General features: G+C 35.3%; 1 protein-coding gene across 12 annotated transcripts in view; it reads left to right on the top strand.

Annotated features, from left to right (window-relative positions):
- Positions 1 to 7,102: 7,102 nt before the first annotated feature.
- LOC148277815 (uncharacterized) overlaps positions 7,103 to 21,912 on the top strand; it is a 34,363-nt gene continuing 19,553 nt past the window's right edge. For 10 of the 12 annotated variants that reach the window (XR_015823362.1, XR_015823361.1, XR_015823360.1 and 7 more), the window contains exons 1-7: positions 7,103 to 7,284; positions 14,941 to 15,253; positions 16,318 to 16,484; positions 17,104 to 17,175; positions 17,528 to 17,701; positions 18,715 to 18,927; positions 19,914 to 20,016. Coding sequence is in view for 7 of the 12 variants with exons in the window: in XM_088232348.1 (XP_088088474.1) it covers positions 7,225 to 7,284; positions 14,941 to 15,253; positions 16,318 to 16,484; positions 17,104 to 17,175; positions 17,528 to 17,701; positions 18,715 to 18,927; positions 19,914 to 20,016 (1,102 nt within the window). In the remaining 5 variants the exon portion in view is untranslated. Of the gene's footprint in view, positions 7,285 to 7,476; positions 7,648 to 14,940; positions 15,254 to 16,317; positions 16,485 to 17,103; positions 17,176 to 17,527; positions 17,702 to 18,714; positions 18,928 to 19,913; positions 20,017 to 21,912 lie in introns of those variants that run through there. The other 2 variants (XM_088232349.1, XM_088232344.1) reach the window with 2 other exon arrangements.

Genomic DNA, 21,912 nt, shown 5'->3' with positions numbered 1-21,912 from the left:
TACTTTGGCGACTGCTTTTCTTGACATTTAGCTTGCCAACCGTCGGCTAAATGCAATGAATAGCATGATAAATATTAAATAAATAAATAAAAATAGCAGTTTTGGAATATTTTCCATATTTACACCGGTGAAATTCAAATATGTGATTGCGCAGCAGGATTATACGTCGCGAAACGTAAATATTTTGATATTTAATATTAGGTGTTCACGGACGTTCCATTGTGATCGCGAATACGATAAAGAACCATGGTGAGAAATTGTTATCACATCGCTTATTAGCACGTCGATAGTTATTTGTGATTGAGCTACTGTACTTGCATTAATATTGTAATTTCATGACTACACGAACAATTATTGTAGCTATGATTTGTAGATATTATATTAAATACTTCAGCCAAAGACATGTCGTGAGTCATAAGTCGTGAACCCTCTATCTTCTAGACTATTAGTTTACTAAAATTTATATTTTTACAAATAAAATATACTAGTATTCGGAAAACAGTTCCAAAAAAGCCAATTTTATTGAGATAACAGTTCTTTCATTGGTTGTAATAAAAAGATAACACGTACATACGTAAGATAGGAACATTGTAATAAAATAACTGACACCGTCAAATTAATTCAAAATCAGCTGATTAACAAAGATATGCCTTTTAAAAAATGTTTCACAAACAATAGTCTTACGCAGTATGACACACATAATATTTTTTTCCGAATTTGAATTAATAACCTACCTACCGTTTAATATTTTCTTTCTTCGTCTATTTTAAATCTAATTAATTATACATTCTTCAAACTGTTTTATAATGTAATGTATAATAAGTGGTACGAAATAATTGTTTTAAAAATAAGGGATGATGCGGTAGATGTTTAAAACTGGTGAAATTTACAAGTATGAAGACGTATAAATAATTTTATAAATAGTTAGGTGGAAACCCAATAATTCCGTTTTTTAGTCATTTAAGAAGGTGAAATAAGCAGCTACAGGATTGTATGTCAAAATAGGGGCATTTTGTATTTTCAGCTTACCCTTATGGAAAAATCGTGGGATTCAAGTAGCATTACGTATCTTGGTACTTGGGTACCTAGGAACGTGACTAATAATGAAAATCTGACATTAGCTAACGATCATAAATCCGTGAAAGGCTTCGGGTACTTTTTTCCAGTTGTAGTTTTCGCCTTTGGTATTAGAGTGCCTGGGTGGGGGACTGGTCGTTTCGAAGGCAAGCCGCCCTGCAGACTCCCTCGGGTTACCAGAGGAAGTGATCTGGCCTGGTGGCTAGTCCGGTAGGCGGGACGGGGGCGTGGTGGGGCGGCCCCGGCCGCCTGGAGGGGGAGAACAGAGGGTGAATGAAGTTTGGTGTATCGAAGGTTTTCCATGACAGAAAGGAAAATATGAGCACATTGCAGGTAAAGTGAACCGACAGACAAAAATGGTCAAACTTTTGCGTTAAAAGAGTTAAAACTCTATGGGCTTTTTTACTTTCAAGTTAACTGTTATGATGTTTTTAATTAACATTTGTATGTAAGTACATAAATAACCAGGAAAAAAAGGTTTTTGGATAATACTGATCATATAAACGTTATATAGTTTACTTCAATTTTAAAATGTCAGTTTGTTACTTCACCTGCCATGCTAATGTGCTTTTCAGATTCTATATTTACTACGAGTATATAGTTGAAGAGCTGAAACTTCACTAAAACCAACAAATGGACGAATTGAAGACATATGGATGTTCAAACATAGGCAAAATGGTGAATGTTACACAGTGTGTAAAGTGGCCACTTAAACCAGCCATCGACAGGTCATCAGCCCTGTAAATGCCTAGACTTCCATATTCCCTTCTCTGAAATTTTATCTTTCTCCGTTGTAATTTGTTAATCTTAATGACTCCCTACGGGATGAAATCCAGTATTTTGTCAACAAATATTTAGACAAATTTAAAATATTGTAACGCTGATATTTCTTTTAAAAAAAAATGTTTGAAAATAGGAGCTAGATTAAACGTTCTGCAGCTACTACTATTAGTCAAGTATTGCCTTTGTCCTGGAGATGGAATAACCGGTACATCATCATTATCTGCAACCAGGGGTGATGTTCCAAACGCTCTCGGCCGTAGAAAAAACTTTATCTCGCATATTTTGAATGTAAATACACGAGATAAAAGTGTTTTCTACGGCCGCGAGAGCGGCTCAGTATAGCACCGCAGTTGCGCACAGGGAACTGCATTGGTAGCCAATGTCTGCATCTCAGCGGTCATATACATTAACATATTACCACAGAGATGAAGAACATTTGAGAGAAGGTAATATTTAATTCTAGGCATCTACAGGGCTTATGACCTGTTATTGGCTGGTTTAAGTGGCCACTTTAACATTAACCGTTTCGCCCATTTTTTAACATCTATATTCCTTCAATCATTTCATCTGTTGATGTTTGTGAATCACTGTAGATGCCTAGACTTCTATATTACTTTCTATTAAATGTTCTTCATCTTTGTTGTAATATGTTATTATTAACAGCTCCCTGGGGAGTTGAATTCAGTCCATGTCTACAAAAATTTTAACAAACACAAAATATTGTCGATCATATACATACCTAATATAATACAGACGTTGGCAAAATGATCTGTCTCACCTATGCCTTACTTGTGCTTCACATGGCACACCAGATCACCTCCAAGGAGACCATATTTTCTTATGTGGTATATGTGGTGGGCAAGCTGCCAAAAACCGGTTACAGTAGACGGTTTTAAGGTCGCTAGAATCGTCATTTTTTTTACTTCTCTTGAAAGTTCACTTCATTAAATAGATAATATTACTAGCGAAGAAAAAAACATTGATTTTGGCGTACCACAAGGTAGTATTTTGGGACCAATTTTGTTTATTTTGTAAATTAATGATGTCTGACACACATAAAAAATTGTGACATGATTGCATTTGCAGATGACACTGCTCTAATTTTTACTAGCGACAAATGGGATGAAACTTATTCTGCGGCTCAAAACGGTGTAAATAAAATAAAAAAGAGGCTGGATAACAAACTCTTAACATTAAATATTGACAAAACAAAATATAACATTTAGTAAAACCACAGTGGGACAGCCTAAACAAAACCTTCAATTAAAAATATACTCTAAAATACTTGAATCAGTACATCATATAAAATATTTGGGAATAATAATTGATAAATATTTTAAATGGACAGAATACATAGAATACATAACACAAAAAATTAAAAAACTTTCCCATATCTTCAAGTCGATTCGTAACTCTTATCCCCAATTGAATTCAAACAACTATTTTATATTTTATGGAACTCAATTATAACTTATGGCATAATAGGGTGGGGAGGCACTAATAAATCAATATTAAACCTCTCGAATCTGCTCAAAAATCAATAGTTAAAATAATTTTAAAAAAGCTCTTCAGGTACCCCAGCATTAAGTTATTTGAGGGATTTGTGATTTTAGATATAAGGCAATTATATATTTTTAGAATAATAATGTTTATGAAAGCAAATTATTCTACCAAATCCCAAAAGGAACACTCCCACACTACCAGAAGTCAAACTAGAGAGTGGGTCATGAGGTCGGGTCTATCACAAACTCTGAATTCGGGCAAAGAAATTTATGGCCTCTGTGTGCCTCAAAATATTTAATATGTTACCCGAACATTGTAAAACCGATTCAATTTTAAAAAATTGCAAAAAATTGGTTACTGGGTGTAGGTCGAGAAAAATCAGAAAATTTACTCAAAATACATTCTTAAATAATAAATGGTATAAATTAATATTGTATAACTGTATAGTAAATTAACTAGCAGGTAGTAATAGTATTGTTTATTTTTGCATAAAAATGACTGCCTTAAAACAGGTTGTACCTAGTTAGGCAGACTAGACATGATCCAGATATATCTACTACCTAAGTTTATATGTAGTAGATAAAGTAATTGTTATTTCGTTAATAAACTATGATTATTATTCATTCACGGTCGGATCCTTAGTTGGAGCATATGGTGTCCACAAAGAGCCTTTATACATTTCTATCGGATGTCAACTCTTTTGCGTCCTCCCAAGCCAGGTTCTCGTCTCGAAGTGTTTACATAAAACTGTCGACGAACAGTTAGCAGTGGACGTCCAGGACATCGAGAACCTGATACCTTGTAAAGAAGGCAAGCGTAGTTAAGGTTCTCAGTATCGCCTCCGCTTGACGACAGTTGTCACCGGAGTTTGCTATTAACTAAAAAATCTACCTTTAAATGACTTTTTTAAACAGGATTTCATGTGAAAGGAAGGAATAGTCATCAACACGTCATTATGTGATCGATTCTTAGTGTTCTAGGTAAAATTTAATAATCGTCATCAATAATAATTACCAGAGATTATACCTGAGAGTAGCCATCGAATCAAAAACACTCGTCCAGGATTTTGGCTCTATTTCGCACACAGAACAATATTTTATCCGCCTGGACACGAAATGAACTCAATAAAACAACGAAAAGTTTGATATGACATTTTATTCAGAGTTGACATTTGATGCTCCAAAGACATCATGATTTTCTGTGGAAGTAGCATTTTTTAACCAAGTGAATTTCTTTAGCCAATTGAAATCGCGTCGCGGATTTGATTCCCGCTAATTAAAAAAAAAACTATTGGTTTAAGTGTTGTGGTGTATTTTCATAATCTTTTATCATTTCCCATCTGGACTGGTATCTGCAGCGTAAGACTGATCATCTTACATCCATGTAACAAAAATGATCAAGATACGCTGCGTTTAATGTACCAATGCACCATTAGGTGCGGAAAGGGAATGACGATGAAGATGTATTATCACCAAATGTTTTATTACAAAACTGAAATTGAACATGTTAAATACTTAGGACTAACAATAGACAGACAATTGACATGGACAATTCATATCAACAATTTAACTAACAAAGTGGTGAGATTATCGAGTCTTTTTTTAAAATAAAAAACTTTGTTCCAAAAACGGAAAAAATCTAATGTACGAAGCCTATGTAAAAACTTAAATATGTTATTTGCAACTGCTATTGGAACAGGAAATCAAAATGACATAAACAGACTACAAAGACAGCAAAATAAAATATTAAAATTAGCATATAACCTACACTATCTAACAGCAACTAAAAAACGTTTTAAACAAACTAAGGAATTAATCGTAACTGAACTCTTTAAACTAGAATCCTTAAAATTTATTCATAAATGAGCCACTGATATACATAATTGTAGACGAAGAACTAAAACTTGAAAAAAAATGCAGTAAACATGGACACAATACGAAAACATCAGAAAAATATCATATACAACCTTCTAAAACGAGACACCTACAGTTGAGACTAATAAACCATGGACTGAAATTATACAATAAACTACCAGACAAAACTAAGCAAAAGACTCAGACAACCTTTACAAAAGATGTTATCATTAACAGTAGAATGTGAATTTCAAAAGTCAAAATATTTTGTCAAATGTATGTAACCCGTAAGGGTTTATCAATGAAATAAAAAAAAAGAAGAATAATAAGTTTGGCAGCTTGCCAACCACATACCGCACACCGCATTCGATGACATAAGTCTCCTTAAAAGTTGCTTGTTGCCAAACGAGAAAAGCTGCCCGAAGGCGGTCTCTGTAATCTGGTAGCCTTAGCATCTTTGTGTTGAAATAAGGTAATCCAGAAGGACATAATATGCACTTCATTGGATTGAGAAAAGAGGGAAGTGAATTCTTCACTGACTGGGATTACATTGATTGGACATGATCATTTCGCCGAAATGATTACAAAACATTTTAAAAGCTTGAAATTCTTTTTGGAATGGCTTTCAAAATAGATAACAGGGCCACGGATAATAGCGAGAAGCTCCATGTTTGGCAATTGTAAATATACATTGGCACAAAAAGTAACCAGTAAAAGAAACTAAACAAAAAGCACTTTGGGCATTATAATAATTATGTCAAGCCAAACCATTCGTTCCTATTTTGGGTCTATTTCTAGAACAAATAAAAAAAATCCGAGTTTTTTCTGTGCCATTTTGTTTATGTACCTATGTAAATATAAATAAATAATAAATAAAAAAACGCATATATGTAGGTACTTACACGAGCTGAAGCCACCTGTCATATTGATCCGACATGTGGGTCGGTCTACGGTCTACATACCGTCTATCTTTAGTTAAGTAATAAATAACGTTAGTCAAGAATTGTATGGCTGTGTAAGATTGGGTCTCTACATCCGCGGGGTGGCGGAAGTGTCCTGTGCCCCCCCGCCAGGGCCGGCCCACCAGTGACGCCCAAACCGGTCGCCAATTATTTAGAAAACACCCCCCAGTCCCCTACAGAGCGTAGGCCCTGTCGGCGAAATGCCGCCGAGATCCAGAGGGAGCGTTCACGTGCATGTGCGGGGATATCGCCCTTTTTGTGCAGTTGCGCGATATCAAGGAGAGAAGTTGATTGCGATTGCACTCAGTACAGGACACGAGAATCTTATTTCATTACGAAATTTAATACTTGTTATCTGATCAAATAACTATTGTTTGTAATACAATATTAATTCAGTTTAATTTAGAATCCGCGCTATACCATAGTATCTATTTAATGCCCAGTAAAAAAAAACTAAAAAGTTTTAAAAAATTAAGTGGTTTTTTCTACTGGAATCTGAGAAACGGTAATTATTATTCTTTTTTTCCTGAATGGAGATGGCATATGGGCGGTGAATCTAAAAACTTTCTATTGTGTTGATTGTAATTTTGTAGTCAGCCAGCCAGGTAAATTGTAACGGCGGCAGGGCCCGCGGGCAGAGGAAATAGGGAAGGGCGACCCGGTTCACATCTGCCCCCTACCAATAGCAGATATCTGAGGCCACACAACGATCGGCCTTAAAATACTGCCGGACACTCTAAAGTAGTTCCGAACGAAAATCAAACTGTTTGAAAGTATAACATATTTATTTCGATATGTTTAAAAAACAGTTTTCAACATGTTTTCATATTTACATTTTGGAAATATTTTCATTACATGCACTTTTTTTATCGAAATACCACCGCGGAGTAATTATGCCGAACATTGCCGAACGCTCGCTTCGTCTCAGTTCCGTTCTCCACGCGTCCGAAAACGCATTCTGCTGTGTGTGCCGTGCCGAGTGTCTGCGCTGTGAAATAATGTTGAACAAAGAAAATAGATAGTCACTAGTGCTTGTTGTGTAAATAATGTCGTCTGACTCTGTAAAAATCAAATCGGAGTATATTAAATTGGATAAAAACGTAAAAGTAAGTGTCCACCATCTGGATTTTGCTTCTGTTATCTGCTGTGTTTGCGCAGGGGAGAGGCGGGGCGAAAGGAGTAACGGGCTTTTGGGGCACGGCTTGTGACGCGCGGGAGGTACTTGTTGGGGGACATTGACTACTCCCTTTCCGAATCTAAACTGATTCATGTGTTTATAATACACCCCACTTCATTTCATTGGCAAGGAGGACTTCCGAGTTCAGTTTTGTCCATCGCGATATTGATTTACATAAGAGCCGTTTCGTCGAGAGCGGCTGCTCCAGCCGCCTCGCGTCGCGGATGCACATTCTTTCACTTCTGTGATTATTAGAATATTTTTTGAAAATGTCAGCATTCCAGGGTTTCCTGTAAGTATTCAAGCAAATTTATTGATTTTTGTGTTGTCCGTAAAAAATATCTATGTGAAATTTGCTAAAAACATTGATTTATTTAAACGTAGTTATTTTTTTGGTTGTTGAAAAATGCAAGGTCTCAGTACCTTTTACAGAATATTCAATTCAACAGAAGGTTAGTACCTCAAGCTGTGAACGTATTTGTAATAACGCAAAAAATATGTATTATTCATATTTGAGTAGAAGGTCACCGTCAAACAAGTGTGTTCTTTGTAGCATCCGAGTGAGACAGCGTCGGTACGAACTGTCGGTGGGACGATTAAATAATATTATGAATTCGTCGTTCCGAGCAATTCGTGCCGACGTAAACGATCTCACAGTGAAAAACATTGTGATTTCGTCAGAAATGAGCGATTCGAATCAATCAGCATGCAGAATAAACAACATCGCCCCATTGAGAAGTTTCAATGCCAGCGTTTTACCCAATTGAATTCACGATGGCATAAATAATTACGACTTATCACTAGCTGAATTTTTAAAAAGAACTTGATCATGTCTAATAGTTTAAATTGATGGAGTGGAAATAGCGACGATAACCTTGTACAACTCACAAAGCCAGTCTTTGTATTGCGTCGTTTGATTGAATATTCCTCTCGTAAAAGTTTGTTCAAATCACGGAATGTTTGTTCCGATACAGTTTAAAAAATGATAATTTCCCGCCCTCGGAGGTGTCCGCCTTCCCCTCCCGCCCGCCCCCCGCCCTTCAGATAGGCGTGGCGGGCAGCGTGATGAAGGAAATAGCATAAGGACAACACGTGCGTCTACTAGACTTGTGGGCGTTTAGCTTCATCAAGGGACGAAGCCACGTGCACTTTTGCACGTGTCATAAATACCTACACCTGACCCCTGATTAGAAGGATCCAATAAGGGATTCACGGATGTTTGTCAATACAGTCTCAACTTACCATCTCGAATTTGGAATACTGCATCGACAGTTTTTCTATTCGAAAATACAAGTATTTCTATTTAAAAAGGGAATATGGAAGTCTAGGCATTTACAGGGCTTATGACATGTCATTGGCTGGTTTAGGTGGCCACTTTACACACTGTGTAACATTCACCATTTTTCCGATGTTTGAACATTCAAATTTCTTAAATTTTTGTGTGTAAAGTGGCCACTTAAACCAGCCACTGCCATATACCCTTCTCTGGAACGTTCTCAGTTTCTGGTGTATTTTATTAACCTTAATGTCTCTCTAGGGGGTGAAGTCTAGTCTTTTGTCAACAAACATTTTGACCAACTCAAAATATTGTTTTCATATTCGATTACGTAGTACCCAGCAAATATTATTATAATTTTCGTACCTACAATGGAAAATTTAAGTTGACTGACTATCTACCATGCAAGAGGTTTCGGGTTCGATTCCCGACATGATTGACGTAAAATATTTATTTGAAAAGGTATTTTAACACTCGATTATTTCATAGTCCCTGGACTGCCTCCTTAAGCGTAAGACTGATCATTTTACCTTAGTTTGACAAAATACCAAGATCACTGCGATTCGTGAACTTATGCAGTGCTCTATGCAACATTAAGTGCGGAATGGGAATGCTGATGACTATCTATATTGACGAACATTGGTAAATCTCTCATCGCATGATTGTAATACGGGTTTAGCATAATAAGTAGGCAATATGCTGAACTGGGTAGACAATTTGTAAGAATTACAACAAGGTGCAATATTTTGACGTTTTTTTTAAATTTATCAGTAAACATAGAATATTAGCATGTTTTATTGTTTCGTGAATGCTAATAAAAAAATCGCTCCGATAATGTTCGTAGTTGATAATATTATGTAATAGTATGTATAATAGATACATAGTTACAAATACAGTAGAACTTCAATTATTATTCGAATCGATTGGGACCGGACCCTATTCGAATAATTTGTTTTTTTTTCCAAAAAAATATATTTCAATTCATTACTGTACGTATGTTGAAAATGGAAGAAAAAAACATTTTGAACTATTTTAAAATAAAAAGAGCTTTTAATTAATGAAATGAAAAGGCAACGCTTTTACATGTTAAGCGTAGTTACAAGTGATGTACATTAGTTACAAGTGATGTACATTAGTACAGTATGTACGTACCGTACTGTAAATGAAAGTCACTGCTTGCTGAACATCTCGGTCAAAGAAAGCTGTTTGACTGTCATCATCACGAATAGTTGAGGAAGGGAGGACAATAGCGCGCGTAGACATAATTATTATTTTGCGAATCGCAGTACGTTTCCATCTTTTTTTTTCTGTAATTCTGAAAGCGATTCGGATAATTGGAGCTCTACTTTTCTATCTGATAGTGAGTAGGTGGTAGGTGCCCAATTGTATTTTTGCGTTTGTCTACCTACTGCTTAAAACAGATTGTTAAGGCTGTAGTCTAGTAAAACACACAAAACATGAGGAAATCATACAATTTTTGCTATTTTAAAACGATGTTTTTTTAATTGTGCAATAAAAAAAACTGAAAAAAATTTTAAATGACAATAATTTTTAAGGTTTTTTATAAAACTATACTTAAAAATTTTATACAACTAAAATAGAATTAACATACTACAATAGAGACGGAGAACATTTTAGAGAAGGAAATATAGAAGTCTAGGCATCTACGAGCCTTGTAATCTGTGACTTTACACATCGTGTAACATTCGCCATTCTGCCTATATTTGAACATTTATATTCCTTCAATGACAGGTCATAAGCCCTGTAGATGTCTAGACTTTTATATTTCCTTCTCTTAAGTGTTCTCCGTTTCTGTTGTAGCATGTATATATTAACAGCTCCCTTGGGGGTTGAATCCAGTTCATGTATACAAAATTTGGACAAACTCAAAACGTTGTTTTAAAATAAAATTACTTTTTGACCGGCAGATTACGCCTTTTAAAATTAAAACCAAATCTTGGTGCGTCGATTCTCATATAAAGACTAATACCCGTATTCAGAGACAATACTTACGGTGAGGAAAGTACATTCTTATCTCATATGCAGAGAAAACCCGAAGGTGAAGACAATAGAATGTACTTTCCTCACCTTAAGTATTGGAGTAAAATTAGTTCTAAGGATTTGAACATTGAAAGGCCCCAGCAAAATCTGTCTTTTTGTATCTTTTCGTTTTGGATCTTTTCCCATCTCACCTTAAATAAAGAAATTGGAATAGGATAATATTTCGGAGGGCCGCGGTCGTTGTGATGGGGGAATCGTCCTACCCATGTAGGTGAGGGGGCAGGTGGAAGCACCGGTTGGAGGCGGAACTACACTTATTGTTTAAAAAGGGGTGGAGAAAGGGAATATGATAAGTAGGAAAGTTCTAAAATTAAAAAAAAAAAAAGATTGCTTACCCATAAATGTACCTAAACTAATCATTGAAAATTAGTTGCTCAGTGACAAAATCGAATCTCTGGTACTAATACTGTCAGGCTTATTCTGTCACAAATTCGTTTCGTAAGTTCGTTCGTTCGTCATGTATCCATCTCAGACTAACGCATCCAAAATCATATTTCGCTCTCATTCCTTCTCATACGATTCGCATGAATTTACGAAACGAATTAGTTACAGACTAAGGCCACTGAGCCGCTACCACAGGACCTTAACTCTCGGCTATGATGTCACATGAGTATACATAAATATAATACAAGAATTGATATTATCTCTTATTTAAAAAAAATGAAGTCGTATTTTGTTATAACAAGCCTAAATTATTAAAAAGTTTTTTTTTTTTACCTGTAATTCAAAATATCTCGTCTTTATGCTTAATGAAACATAACGTTACAGTACCGATTGCAAAGAGATTTTTTAGCGCAGTCTTTTTAGAGTTAAGCTAGTATAAATGCGTAACCAAACCAAAAAATCCCATTAATTTGATTGCTCACAATTTGAGGTAAATTGACTATCACGAATTTAAAAAACAAAGCTCGGTTATGTCTATATTCCTACTCATCTTCGTTTGATCCCTGGCTATATTATTTATTATTTGATGTTAAAAAGGGCATTTGAGAAGAAAAATATTCCACCGGGATATTTTCCTATTTGAATAAACGCGGCAAACGACGCATCTGACAGATGATATCGATCGACAGGAACCGGAAATGTAGGGAGTGGGTGGTGGGCAGTCTATCTAGTTCCCTTATAGTAGCAGATACGCCCATGATTGCAGACGATGGCCCAAATTGCTCCCGTCCTATAGGGGCGGGGCCATCAGTCAACTTTAAACCACCCCCCCTGGTCCCGCGGGGGTCGAAGGGTGCACTGCCTACCAGAAGGGAGGGCTCGGGATGCAAATTAAATATAAACCCCCGATGCACAATAATTAATAGTGAGGTGTTGATAAAATAATGTATGTAAAAGGGGCAGGTTAGTTGTACATACTTTAGTCTAACACTGCTGTCTAGTTTGGGAGGACAATACCTGCTTGCACAGTGCAGTTAAAACTGTTATCAAGCCAAGGTCACGTAAAATATTAAAATACCGACCCACGTAATCTTAGACACTGAAGAAATGAATATTTACATGTCTCATTATGAATTTTAAAAATTCCACTTCATTTTTTAATGATTTGGTAAAAACAATGTTAACTTTCAAAAAATATGTAAGAAGCTTAATTTAAATACGATTTATGTTAAAGTCCGCTTGTAGCAGGAAAATACCAAGCGTATGTAGGAACTTACGTAGTTTCATTTATCGTCACAATAGATCTTCACAGGTCGCAATGACGTCAGGAGCTCTTGAGGCCCTGTTCTCCAAATGATTAGGTACCTGGTAGCCCAGTACCATGCATTCCATTCATTCATGCTAACTTTACCACGCCCTACGTCACGAGTTAACTAACCTTCCATCTCCCATTATGAGCGTAAGAGAAGGGATAACAATAGCTCTAGTTTCTCCAATTACTATACGAAATATTTTAAACCGTACATAGGTACTTACTTACCTAATTGATCATTATTTTTAATTAATAACGAAGTAATAAAGCCGACTTTTTTTATTGTTTCAATCATAGAATTAAGAATAGTCCAGAAACCGCATACGCACATCAAACAGAAGGCGACTAAACTACTCATAAATGAGTAGGTGTACGTTTTGACCCATTAGTTTCTTTGTAGACGTCGCTCAGTACGCAACTCCTGATTTTAATTCAACTATGCCGTTTTGTGTCCTTTTAAAGTGTAGATATACTGCTAGGATCTTAAAGAAACAGGATGCAACCACATTTCATGTGTAATTAACAAATGAATGTGTTTGTAACAAATGCATTACTTAAAAATTGAATTATTTTTTCATCTGTCAGATTGTCGAAGAAACAAAATGAACATTTCGTTAGTGTTGCCAGGGTAGTACATTTTTTTACCCTACTTTGCTCATCTAATGAGAAAACGAATGAAAATTGGATCTCGGATTAAACTACTCTATCGTGGACATTTGACCGACATTATCTTTAAAACATCAAATATTATTTAACATGATATAAAAATATCCGTTTTATGTAAAATAAAATTTGTTTTATATTTTAAGTTTAAAGTTCATTAATTCAATAACTCTTATTAAATGGCCATTTACTTATCTACTCTGTTGTGTCGATCAATATTTCCGCGTGCGCAATAAAATTTTAGAGAAAATAAAAAATAAAAAAATCCCCTTATATTTGTGTTATAATTATATTTTTTCCCATCGTGCAACATTACGCGACGGCATTAAAAATGCGCGCGGCGAAAGTGAAGCATAGTAAGGGAATTATTGGACACAGTCCGATGTATTCAAATTTGATTCTACGCTCCTTCTGGACTATTCTTAATTCTATGGTTTCAATATAATATGTTTATACAAATAAAAAAACATAAAACGAAACATCTTTGTCGAAGAGCCTAACTTTACTATTATAGAATTAACAGAGATAATTTCATTAAAAAAAAAAAATCTTTTGTGGTTTCATAACAAAATTATGCAAATTAATACGCGTGCCATGTTTGGTGTTGACTGTTAATGACATTAATTTAATCATTGGATTATTTTGACAACCGAATTATTTTGTTATTTGTGACAATTATTAAGTAGCTATACATATCATATCCCAGTGAGAAATCAATTATAACCAAATCATGTCTATTTTTTATCAATGTAATAACAATATCTCTAGCCCAAACCAATAGTGTGACATCTCTGAAGAATTAAGAAAAGACTTTGAGGTGTGCAAAGGGTCTAATTGAATTAAATTATTTGAAGAAGATTATGAATACTATATTTTTTACGTAATTTAATTATCTAATTTTAATTTTTTATTATTTGATAACATTAATTTATTAACATATCAGCATGTGTATCTCAAAATCGCAAATTTCAAGTTGTTGCTTTGGGCTGGCAATATCTATTAATGAATCGCCTACGAATAAAGTTAGTAAAAATATTACATAATATAATACGTCATCAATGTATATATATTTTTTTAAAGAATAAAGAAATATTTGCATTCTTATGATTTACCCAAATATTTAATTTTGTGGGCCATTTTCAACGAGTTGTAAATAACTCACTATTAGAAAATGGGAATCAAGTTGGGGTAGAGTAGGATTTTAACCATGGACCTTTGGTCCGTGAGTCCGAGACACTAGCCACAGGACCACAACCCGATATCTTACTATATAACTAATTTTAATTTCGGCCTCGTGGTGTAGTGGTGTAGCGCGGTGGCCTACTCCATGCAAGAGGTCTCAGGTTCGATTCCCGACATGGTTAACATAATATTTTTTTAAGGTGTTTTTACACTAGAATATTTCAAAGTCCCTGGACTAGCATCTGAAGCGTAAGACTGATCATCTTAACTTCATGTAACAAAAAAGTTATCAAGATACGCTGCGATTGGTGTACCAATGTAGTGCCCTATGGGAATGATTATGATTATGAATTTTAATTTCCGTTTCCGTTTATGTATTATTCGATTATCCCCATCAGGTTGTCAAGTGATATTAATACTTAAATAAATATTGATAATTTTGTATATGATTATTATCACATGTTTATTCTTCTGTTTCGAGTACTTAAAAAACTCAAAATATTTGATTGATCGAATGACATATTTATTCAAATGATTAGGCTCTTTAAATTAAGTTCAGGACTTGTTAATTTATCACAATATATAAGAGTTTTCCCGTTGATTGAATAAAAGGAAAAAAATAAATGGTTCGAAATTTTTGATAGTATTTATTTTTATAATTTGTTTTATATTTAAGTGATTATTTTATTTTTCATTTATTTTTTTAGGAATCTCAAGTGACTCCTTCTCCTTTAGCGCTTTTAGCGGCCACTTGCAGTAAGATCGGTCCCAGCGCCGCACAGATCATGGCACCCGCCGGAGGTCAGCAACAACAGCAGCAGCAGCAGCAGCAACAGCAACAACAGCAACAACAGCAGCAACAACAGCAGCAACAACAGCAACAACAGCAGCAACAGCAGCAACAGCAGCAGCAGCAGCAGCAACAACAGCAACAACAGCAGCAGCAGCAGCAGCAACAACAGCAGCAAGATCCAAATTCCTCTCCAGATCCGAAAGAAACAATTCACTATACAATAACTGGTAAACAATTATTTAAAAATTGAAAATGAGTTTAATTTCAGTTTATGGATGTGGTCTAAAATACCACTGATAGTAAGATTTTCTTCTCCAAACAAATTTCTGTGTCCTATGCATCATTTGGTGTAGATTATAGAAACTAATAAGTTAAAGAATGCGATGAAAAGACTGGTTTTGATGACTTGGTCCACAGTATAATACAGTGATTCCCAAAGTGGTCTATATCGACCCCCAGGGGTCTATGACAACCTGCAAGGGGTCTACGACACAAAAAAGTATGGGAATCTCTGGTATAATATTTGGTATATTATGCAGATTATGTTTTTTATTTGCAAAAATTCTCGCAAGAGGGTTCTACAAAATTTTACTGCTTAAATAGTATGTTTATATTACAAAGCTCTCAACCATACAAGTGCAAAGGTTTATGTAACCAATGTAAAAGGAATTTATGACCTTGTCTCTACTGGGTCATAAATTATGGGCACAATAGTTACTCACAAATTTATCTGGAATTCACATCTGGAATGTTTATGGATCTCAGTTGCTGCGGCTAGTGGATTTGAGTTTGACTTCATATTTAGTAAATTGTAGAAAAAAATAAATAGCATATCTAATAAATACCCTTTTGTCTTTTTCCCTTCTATGACATCATAATGACATTACTATGACATCATTAAGACGCACATTTCAAGTGGTAAAGAATTTGTGGTACCTACTGACATACATACACAATATTTATTCTTTTGTGAGGTAGGTATAACAGAAAAATGGCCGTAATTGTTTATGTATTGATGAAAAAAATAATACAATAGATGGAATAAAGCAGGTTTATTTTAATATGACACAAAGGTTTAATTATTGTTATTATTTTATGACTTCAAATATAATAATAAAAAAACAATATGTTAATGTTTTCTCTCTTTTTCCTTGATTTTGTGATGGGCTCAAAATTGAATATTATTCACTACATATTACTTCATCACCAGTACCAATGAGCCCCTTTTCGGCATTTGGTGAGGAAAATTTTTGTAAAATGTATTAAAAAATAATTATTTATTTATTTCCAGGCAACGATGGCAATGTACAAACTGTACAGATGTCTCCGCAAGTCGTGCAGTTGTCCCAGATACCTCAGCTGCAGCAGATCCAGCAAGTCGGACATCCGCAGCAGCACCAACAAGTCAGGGTCATCAGTGCGGCTCTCGTCCAACAATTGCAGCAACAAGGACTGACTGTAACTATCAATTTCTAATACAAAAACAAAAACGAACAGAAATCACAGTAATCCCTGAGCTATCCAAACACTCCCCTCTCACTACTAACATACAAATCCTACTAAATTCTTCTACATACAGTTTTTATGGTCGGGAGTAATGGATGTCGTCGATTGGGTGACTAAGCTCATACTGTCATTTGTGGGACATGTCGGACTGAAGACCAAAGATGGACTAAAAGGGTAGTCGAGTGGAGACCTTGCGATGACAAAAGACGTAAAGGGCGACCCCCCACACAATTGTCAGATGGTATTTATTATTTATTTATTTAGAACTGCTGGTGACTAGATGCAGAAGCCGCGAGAGAGGAATATATGGAAGAATATGGGGCAGGTACAGAAATGGCTGTATGATGATGATCAATAAAATTCCTTATTCGTCTGTGATGTCCATCTATCAAAATTATGATGTTAGTATTAAATGACACCAAAATGGTGATCTGCCAGTCACTTAAAAAAATACAGTTAATAGTATTTTGAAAATATTTTTTACCATTGGGAATATGTTTGTTTTGATGTGTTATCGGAGTACAATGCAGTATCGAATGAATTCCATCTTTATGGTTCTTTTTTTTTTCAGGGAAATGAATTAAATGCAGCCATAGCTAGTCTTGCACAAGTTCAGACTGTTGCACCACAACCTCAACCTCAGGTTTGTATTAATTTTTTTATTTAATTATATTTTAAAAAAAAACACTACAAAACTAACGTATTCTTTGTTTGTTTTCATTTAAAGGTATAAGACTTTCAGCATCTAGTTTTTTAAGAATTTTGTTGTCTGTTTTACAGCAGAATCTTTTTCCTACATTTCAACATAAATGTTCTCTTCAAAATGTGTTATTGTTGGAGCATGATCTATGAAATGGGGACGATCTCCAGATTGGTTTAAATCCATATTCATCACCCTCCCAAAAAACGGCACCCAAAAAATGCAAAGTTTGCAGAGTCTATTAAGAGTTAAATATGAAAATAACAATTTAAGGTGTATTGTGTATTTTCCTTAGGTGGTAACGTTGCAGCAGCTCCAACAGATGTTTCCCGGTGGAGTGGGAATGGCCGAGGCCCCTCAGGCTCAGGGGGCCCCCCAGCAGGGTCCCGGGACCCCCCAAAACAACAAGCACCAAGTCTTCTCCCAAGGCCAGCCACAGATTGTACAAATACACCCACAGCTGTTGCAGGTGATTTCAAATTATCATAACAAAAGTTGCATGCCAGCTTACGTATGGTATCTTAGTTCTGAGACAATGTACCGCTGGATTTTATTTTAAAATATGATAAAACATGGATTCAACTTTCAAATGGGTAAATGTTTTTTTTAAATTTTTTTTATGTGTACCAAAATATTCTAATAATGTTATGTATTTTTAATTTAAGCTAGACTGGTAGTATACAACGAGGTTTTAGGCTCAACACTCGCGTACGGAAGTGGAACATGGAACTGGAGAGGAAGAATGCGGTCGCTTAGACAAATGTGTGGCAAATCGATGTATGACAAGGCTGAAATGATGAAATCAGGCGAGAGTGCAAATCTGAGATAGGCGCAATCGATAAAAAGGGTTATTAAGACGGTTTGGTCAAGTAGAACGAATGGATGACTAAAGAATGGTTAAACAGATATATATGATTAGAATAAATGGTAATGTAGGATGTGGACGACCAAGAAAGACATAGCATGATCAGCTAAATTCTCCAGTCTGGTCACGTCAAAAGCAGACACAACTGAAGCGCTTGTATGGCAAGATTTATGAATGTGGAAGAAACAAGGAATGTATGTCGGGATAGACATGTGTGGCGGCCCATCCTCTCTACCTACCCCTACGCGGAAATAGCGTGATGGTAGTAACATTAGTATTAGATTTAAATTTTAAAAATATTTTTATTTTGAAAAGCTTTTATTTAATTTAATTAAAAAAGTATTTCAAGCAAACATTTTAAAGCTGGTATGCTTAAATCTCTTTTAACTAATGTTATTGTTGGTAGTCTCTAGTCTTTTTTTACTAATAAGTATAAAAAAACTTTTTTGTTTACTCAACAGTATTTCATAGACCCTTACTAATTAAAAATTGTAATATTTTCCTATCGGGTCTTTCAGCTTTAAAATTGGACAGTCCTTTAGTGAACAAGAGGACATATTTATTCTAATTAATAGCGTAAATTGCTTTTGTTGATAATTTTTTTATTTCATTTTCAGCAGGGCGGAATGTACGGGCCGTGTGTGGTTCAGGGGGGACAAGGCATGCAAGTGGGGCAGGGAGTGCAGGCTATGCAGGCCATGCAGGCCATGCAGGGCGTGCAGGCTATGCCGACTATGCAGGCCATGCAGGGCATGCAGGGCATGCAGGGGATGCAGTCGGTCACCGTGGACGGCCAGGAGGCGCTCTTCATCCCCGCCAACATGAACCAGGTAATTGCTTTTGGTTGGAATTTCACATAATGGGTATGCAAGACTAGAGCATATTGGCTAATAGCCGTCTGGTTTTATGGTAATTTTGTATTTTTTGCGACTCCAGCTAAGAGGCCCAGTTGCAGTTATGAAAAACAGCAGATAACACTTGGACTAAAATAGGGTTCACACAAAGACAGTACAATACTGTCTTGTCCCAGCATCAGACCTTTTGTCCTAGTGTGAACAGAAATTTGGAGGACAGGACAATTGACTAAGACATTGTCCTAGATATAGTTATACTGTATTTTTTTTTGTACTTAAATTCGTATTAGGGATAAATTAAGTAGTTTCGTGGTTTAACAATATTTTTTTTCTCAATAGAGTGGTATATTTTTTCCCCTTTAAAAAAAAAACACTTTCACCATTCTGTCTATGTTTAAACATAAATATTTCCTCAACTCTTCCATCTGTTGACTTTTGTGCCCAGACTTCCACATTTCCTTCTCAAAAGTGTTTTCCCTCTCTGTTGCAACAAATTTAGATCTGGAAATCCAGTCTCTCTGCAATTATTTGGACATACTCAAGACATTGTTGTACAATTAATTATTCTAAATCCATTTAATATATTTTTATCGGTATTTGTAGTATGTGATATTTGAGGGTATTAGAAGCAAACTAAGAAATCTCCAACAAAAACTGAAAATTAGTTATTGATGCCAAAATAAACTATACGTAAAAACCTACAAAACCTAAATAATAGTGTAATTCAAAACCGTCTCTAAATCTTGCAAAAACAGATTTCAATTATACTACTTGACACCGCAAACTTAGCAATCTCCATTGAGTTAGTGAAGCATAATTAGAAATCTCACAATTCTTTTTTCAGCTTATAAGTTTTTCTCAAATATGTATCTCAGTAACTCCTTCAATGGTGATTTCTCAGTTTGCTCCTAATACCCCCATTTCCCTATTACTGACAATTTTATAACGTTTTATGATTTCAGAACATGACAATGGGCAACGTCGGCATGGTTGGTGGGCAATTGATCAGGGCGCCGACGGTTCTACCGGCCGGCCTATTACAGAGTCTCGTACATCTTCCCTCCGGTAATTTAACATTTGTGAAGGATAAAAAAAAACACTTTCCTCTATATAACACATAGGTTATGCAATTTAAAAAACAATTGTACTCATTTCCTATCTGACCAATTTTAACACATTTTTATTTGTCTCACTTCTGCTTTTTGTGGTTCATATTATTTTTTTACAAAAAATATCAAACAGTGCTTTGTTGATTATCTTGTTATCATTATTCATATATTTTTGTAAACAAGGAATAAAATAAATAATGTTTTAGCCCATTCTGTATTAATGGATTTGTTGATATTTAAAAAATATTTTAAATCCAGATACATTTTCTTCAAATTCAAACTGACAAATTAATAACATAATATGTGCTCTACTCCATATTCTGTACATTCCGCAAGTGTAATTTAGAACGTGCATGTAAAAATATCGACATGATTATTTGTGGCTTACTATGAGGAAGTTCAGTGCTTCGGAAAATTGAATCCAAAAAATTATTTCTTGCACGTGGTAAAAATAAGAGCATTTAATTGTTCTGCGAAGTTTACCGAAAATGTATGAAAAAAATATTTAAATAAAATGGAACTACTTTGCAACGTCACAGGTTTAAGTGACCACGTGTTTACGAAAACCAATAAATTATAGCGTTGTTATGTTGTTGCGGCAACCGGCAACAGATTTCAGGTTTCCTGGGTAGTCATGTTTTTCAACGTTTAGCGTGTTGTTTAAGAGATAGGAGCACATAATGGTAACAGCAACTTGCCTAAGTAATGCCATCTGTCATCAAACAAGGGTACTTATTGAGCCGCCCTCGAACAAATAAACAAAAAATTAAAGAAAAAACTGAACTTCCTCATTGTTTAAAATGTATGTGTATTTGTTTAAATACTAATAAAATCGACATGTAATATTAAAAGTATCAATACAGCACTGAACATAAAGATATTTTTTAATCAATGTTGCTTTTGCATGCTATTGTTTAACTTGTTCACAATCACTAATTTAATTTTCTTTTTCTTTCATCCTTTGCTTTGCTCCCGCCATTTCCCGCTATTTGGTTTGATTGAAGGTTCCCTCCCGACCGTGGACCCCTCCCAAGTGACCATCACCATCCCGGGCACCAACATCAGCATCCCTCTGTCCAGCCTGGGCTCCTCCCCCTCCACCATCTCCTTCCCCTCCGGCTCCGCCCCCCCTCCCCAGCCCACGTTCACCATCCCCAGTAGTGTCTCTAACCAGGCTTCGTCATTCTCCATAACCGGGACTAGTATTAATGTCAGTCAGAGTAGTTCCACGACGACCGACAGTGGGAAAAAGGACCAAAAGACTGAACAGCAAAAACACATGCAAATAAGTACTATGCAAGGTTGGTGTATATTGCTTCTCTATTCTCTACGTATGGCTTATTTTCTGCCCTCCTTATGAGGAGAGTGGCATCTCTAATTAAATAAAATGGTGGGATAATCAAGAAAATATAAAATGCTTTCTGCCACCTTGAAATGAATATTTTTAATGAACTGGTTCTGCGTTTTATTACTTATCAACAAGGAATATATCGCTTTTTGGTGTAGTAATTGATTTTGCCATCTTTAAATAATCTTAAGATTGAAATGTGGAGATATTGCATTTTCCTTTTTTTGTTTATCGTTCTTTAATCGAAAACCACAACTACTTCGTATACAAAAAATGAATGTAACTCATTTTATGTCAAATTGGAGAAGCCTCTTTCTTCATAAGAATGACAGTTTTTACATATGCATATTAACACTTAATTTACATATCATCACTGGGGTGTTCCATGCTAAGGACACACTTTATAATATGTATTATATTTTTAATTATACACCGAATTGCGTTGGAAAACATACAAGATGATGACATAACAGTAACCAATGCTGATATACACAAATATAATAC

The sequence above is a fragment of the Micrasema longulum genome, unplaced genomic scaffold, assembly GCF_059751315.1.
Source record: "Micrasema longulum isolate JH-2025_06_02 unplaced genomic scaffold, ASM5975131v1 h1tg000976l, whole genome shotgun sequence".
In the NCBI taxonomy this organism is placed as follows: domain Eukaryota; kingdom Metazoa; phylum Arthropoda; class Insecta; order Trichoptera; family Brachycentridae; genus Micrasema; species Micrasema longulum.
This window is presented reverse-complemented; position numbering and strand designations above follow the sequence as displayed.